At 39.9% G+C, this 5,419-nt stretch overlaps 1 protein-coding gene across 1 annotated transcript; it reads left to right on the top strand.

Moving 5' to 3' along the window:
* Window positions 1–3,211: 3,211 nt before the first annotated feature.
* Window positions 3,212–3,490, top strand: LOC116083767 (keratin-associated protein 19-5-like). The gene has a single exon (XM_031360535.1). The coding sequence runs from the start codon at window positions 3,212–3,214 to the stop codon at window positions 3,488–3,490; it is 279 nt and encodes a 92-aa protein (XP_031216395.1).
* Window positions 3,491–5,419: the final 1,929 nt, after the last annotated feature.

Raw genomic sequence — 5,419 nt, 5'->3', positions numbered from 1 at the left:
TGAGTCGGGTCGAGTAGCTGATTCTGTGTCGGTTGAGATTCCTCCGTGAAATCAGCAGGGCCACCACAGAACTTGAGGCATTTTCTTTTGTTTTGAGATAATGTCTTGCTATGTGCATGAATCCAAACCTGGTCTAAAACTGGTGGTCCCCCCTGTACCAGTATGTGTCACCATATCTGGCTTGAACATGGTCTTGATACAAATGGATGAGTAGAGGTGATTCCAGTCTGTTGGAATATGTTGATGAGCTTCTGCTGTGGTGAGAACATGATGTAGCCCTCCCTCCCTAACTCATGCTGAAGGTTGATTGCCAGTGGTTCTTAAGGGGGTTCTTCTATCTCATGAGAGTGGGCTTATCCTGGCAAGAGCGGGCTGTTACAAAGCAAATAGAACACTCATGTTTCACCTCTTCCACCTGGTTGTTCTTCTGATTTCTGCCGTAATTTGGAATCAGAGGAGGCCTGCACCAGAAGCCATGCTGTTGCATCATACACTCAGGGATCTAAGCCTTAGAACCACAAGTCAAAGGAAAGGTTCCACTCATTAGAAGACACCATGTCTCATATTTTGTTTTGAAACATGAAACAGACTAAGGCAGCTTCAATTTTCAAAAAGAAAATTATGTATGCATTTTTGTTTCTTAAAATTCCCCAGTAGTAGTTAATCCTCATTTAAAAAAAATTATCTAGCTATATAGGTTAACAGCTTTCAAACAGTATTTTATTTTTTTAACTGAGTTGTAAGACAGTATGCTTCCCCATGGCTTTTTTATGCTCCTTTGACTTCGGTTAACCCTTTTTCTCATTCCTTCCTCTCTTCCATATCCTTATATAAATATAAAATAGTGGAAAAAGTCTGACAAGTAAGACATAAGACTCAGCAAAGATTTCGTAAACAATATAGAGTAAAAGGCATTAAGAAACAAGATTCTGCCAGAAAGTTGGAAATACTCCTAATGCACCATCAAATGTATCTTGTTAAATTTTTGATTTATACAGAAGTATCTTCTATGTAGTTATTTGACAGAGGTTAATATCTAGAATATGTACATACATAAAGAATTCAACTTGCTAGAAACTCAAATAATCCAACTAAAAATAGACATGATACAAATAGAGAACATCTCAAAACTAATGTCCAATGAAATATTAAATATTAGTTATCAGAGAAATGGAAATCGAAGTATAAGACTCCATATTACTACTTACTCTATTGACTATTATCAAGCAACAATAAAAACAAAAACTAAAACTCTGTAACAGATGGACATGCAAGAGAATACATGAGGGTCTGGCATGATGACTCAACAGTTAAGAGCACCGGTTGTTCTTCCAGGGACCCAGGGCTCCATTCCCATTATTCACATGACATCTAACAACTGTCCTGAAACTCCAGTCCCAGGAGGACCTGAAGCTTTCTCTGGCGCCCACCCTTCACAGGTACTGTGCATGTCCATATATTATAAAATAAAACTAAAATCTAAAAAAAGAATAAAATACTGTCTAGTTACTATGGAAAAAATGTAGAGGCTCTACATAGACACGCAGATACTGCCACAGACTTACGCACTGAAAATAAGACTAGCTGTGTCATATCTGGGCACATATCTTTAGGAAATGAAGTCAGAATATGATGGAGATGTGACTATCCACATGTATTTATGACACTATTCATAAAGCTGAGATAAAAAATCATCCAGGTGTCCATTGATCAATGAATAGATAAAGGAAAAATATGATGTATATTATATTTATGGGTATATGTATACATGCATATGTATCTACCTCCTTTGGAAATAGAATCTCTCACTGGCCTGGAATTCATCAATGGCTAAACTGGCTGGCCAGTGAATCCCAGGGATCCTCTTGCATCTCCTGTCTCCTCAGCATTGGAATAATAAGCATGTGCTACCACACCAGTCTTTACCTTCTGGGGATCAAACTCAGGAGCCCAAGCTTCTGTGGCAAGCATCTTCCTGATTGAATTATCTTCCTGGCCCCTTATAATGGATTATTCTATTCATCCATAGAGGGGAATGAAATCCTGTCATATGTGAGAAAATGGATGAAACTGTAGGGCATCATTTTAAGCAAAATAAACCAGACCTGGTAGGGCAAGTGTTATGGTTTTCTCTTTAAAAGCATAAGTGAATTGAAAGTAAAAAAAAAAAGGTTACTAGGAACTGGGAGAAAATTGTTTGTTGTCTACTTGACACAAAAAGCTGGAGCTATCTGAGAAGAGGGAAACTCAACTGAGAAACAGCCCTCATCAGATTAACCTGCAGGCAAGCAAGTGGGGAGATCTTTTTGATTAACAATTGATGTGCATGGGCCCAGTCCATGGGGGTGGTGTCACCTCTGGGCAAGTGGTCTAAGCTGTAAAAGGGAGCAGGCTATGAAAGCCATGTGGAATAAGCTAATAAGCAGCATTCTTCCATGGCTTCTACTTCAGTTTTCTACTCCAGGTTTCTGCCCTTAGTTCCTTCAGTGATACCAGGGTTGTAAAATGAAATAACTTCCTTTTCTCCCTCAAGTTGTTTTTGGTCATGGTGTTTTATCTCAGTAATGGAAAGCAAACAAAGGTAGGATCAGAAAGGAAGAGGGAAGGAGTGGTGAGTGGGAGAATGGATATGATGAACATGTATACGTACATGAGTGAGTCCCATTCATTAGTGACATTGATATGTTCTAATAGTTCTAATAAGGAGAAATAAAAGAGGTGTTGTCATGGCATTGGGATGAGCAGTTCCTATTTATAGTGATCTTTCTACTTCAGCATGTTGGGCAAAATGCACTAGGCTATCATTAAGTAACTTCGTGATGAAAACATTACAGAAGACACGTCAAAGGTGCTGGGAAAGGGCTATAATGAACAAATGATTCCAACTGATGAAATTGGATATGATTGATGCTTTAATGCCTGCTTAGAGCTTTAAACAGGAGGACCAAAGGAGAGGCCTTTGAAGGCATCAGCATCACCACTGGAATCCAGACTTCACAAAAACCAAACGAAAATATCTTTAATTAGTGAAAGAATTTACCCTAAAGTTTTACATAATAAGGTAGATGAGATTTTTTCTTCCGCAATTCTGTCTCCACAAATGGTGTAATCCTGTGTGGCTTGCTACACGCACCAGTGAGGGTATAAAACCTGGGAGAGGTCAGTCACAGTCACATACAAGAACCTTTCTTAGTTTACAGTTCCCGACACCATGAGCTTCCAAAGCAGCTACTATGGAGGCCTGGGCTATGGCCATGGAGGTGTCAATGGACAGGGATATAGCCAAGGAGTTGTCAGTGGCTATGGCTACAACCAGAGAGGCTTCAATGGTCTGGGCTATGGCTATGGCTATGGAGGTGGTAGCTTCCATAGACTGGGCAATGGTTATGGCTTTGGAAGCTCTGGCTCTGGCTCTGGCTCTGGAAACAGCAGATATGGTTACTACAATCCCTCATCGTTTAGGAGACATGGCTTCTCCAGCTTCTACTGAAGGGTGAGATCATTGAATTGTCACATGTCAACTGCTCTGCTGAATTCTCAATAAGCCATATCCATCAGCAGATGGCTGCCTGATGGATCCTCTTCCAGATCAAGACTCAGTTCTAAAAGGAAACTTCAGAAGCAAGAGACAAAAGGAAGGGAAATGTTTCTCGTAACCCGGAGTTTTATTTTTCAAGTTACTAATCTTTCTTTCCTCTCATTATAACAATATAGTAAAAGCTTTCATGTTTCAATAAATTAATTTCAATCATACACTGAGTAGTTTCTCTTTTTCAAAACTTTATTAACTGTGGTAAGAGAACTTAAAAGCATTCAACAGAATAGCTAGAACAATATGGTCAAGAACTCACTGTGTAGCTGAGGGTGACCTTGAACTATTGATTCCAGTGCTTCACCTTTTGAGTGCTGGGATTATAGGTGTGTGCCATCACGCCTGTGTGTAGGATGCTAGCAGTTGAAGCCAGGCTACTGTGCATGCTAGGAAATCACTTTGCCAACTGAGTTACAGCCCAGCCTCATCATGTGATGATTTGTTAGTGTACTCCTTATTGTTGATTGTAGGTGGATGTCGTTTGGCTGATCTTTAGACCTTATCCATCTGTTGAACCCAAACTTTTGACCCATTAGCAATTCTCCATTTCTCTTTGTACCTGACTTTTCCTAGACCCAAGCTCCCAGGTCTGTGCCTGCATGTTCATCACTGTAAATTCAGTGTGCATGACAGTGCCAGGTACACCTAAGTTGTCAGAGAGCTATGAATGAGGAAACTCGCTCACTTTATACTATAAGATGCTAATAAACTCTTCATAGGAAGCCTGCTCCTGGGTTTTAGAATATAGTACCAGTTACCAGTTGCAGTCTACCCAATAGTCACCTGAAATGCCATCTGATTTTTGGAATCATGATGATTGTTAATATTTCTACATCTTACTCCATTTTTCTATTTATCTGTCTGTCTGTTTGCCTATCTGTCTGTCTGTCTATCATCATCTACCTACCTAGCATCTCTACCTTGTTGGTTCATCAGCTGCATCTCTATGTATGATTATTGTTCCAGGAGCTGACTAAATACCTCATCAGGACCTCCATAGTCACCTTCTATATACTATCACTTGTGGGCTTGCCTACATCATCTTGCTATTTGTAAAGCAAGATGTTAAATTTATTTACTGTCAGGGCAAGCTACTGAGTGGAAAAATGTTCGCATCATGTATAATACATACAGACTTGGACAATATTATAAAAAATTCATTACCTGCAGATAATAGAATGGAAAAACTATACATTCTTACCACAAAACTACACTGAGATGATAATTAGAGCTGTGTGCGTGCAGCCACCTGAATAAACCTCACAGACACAAAGTGGAGTGGAGAGACCTCTGCAGAATGGAAACAATTGCTACACACCTGTCTATTTAAGTTCCTAAACTAGAAGGAAAAAAGACACAACTAAGATAAGTTGTAGTTAGGATTTAAGCTGGAAAAGTGGTTCTGTTTGGAAGGCAGTGCTAGAAAAGGGCCTTAAGGAGTTTCTGAGGTGCCAGCAAGTTTCATGTTTTTACCTAGAGAATATTCCAAGGTGGTACACCACTGTTCTAGTTAGATTAACCATCAACCTGACACACCCTAGAAAGGAGTCTCAATTGAGGATTTTTCCCGAATTGGCTTGTGGGTAAGTCTGGAGAGATGATCTAGATTGGTAGTTAATATAGGACGGTCCAGTCCACTAAGCAGATGTCCTGGGCTGTATAGGAGATCTGGGTAAGCATGGGGTTGTGAGTATGTCCACAAACAACTCTCCTCCATGGCTTCATGTCCTGTCCTGATTTCCCTCAGTGATGGACTAGGATCTAGATGTGTATGCCAAATAAACCTCCTGTAAGTGGATTTTGGTCAGGGTTTTTGTTTGCTTGCTT

Source organism: Mastomys coucha, unplaced genomic scaffold (genome assembly GCF_008632895.1).
Source record: "Mastomys coucha isolate ucsf_1 unplaced genomic scaffold, UCSF_Mcou_1 pScaffold12, whole genome shotgun sequence".
Taxonomy (NCBI): Eukaryota; Metazoa; Chordata; class Mammalia; order Rodentia; family Muridae; genus Mastomys; species Mastomys coucha.
Note: the sequence above shows the minus strand (reverse complement) of the source record. Positions and strands in the feature narration are given on the sequence as shown.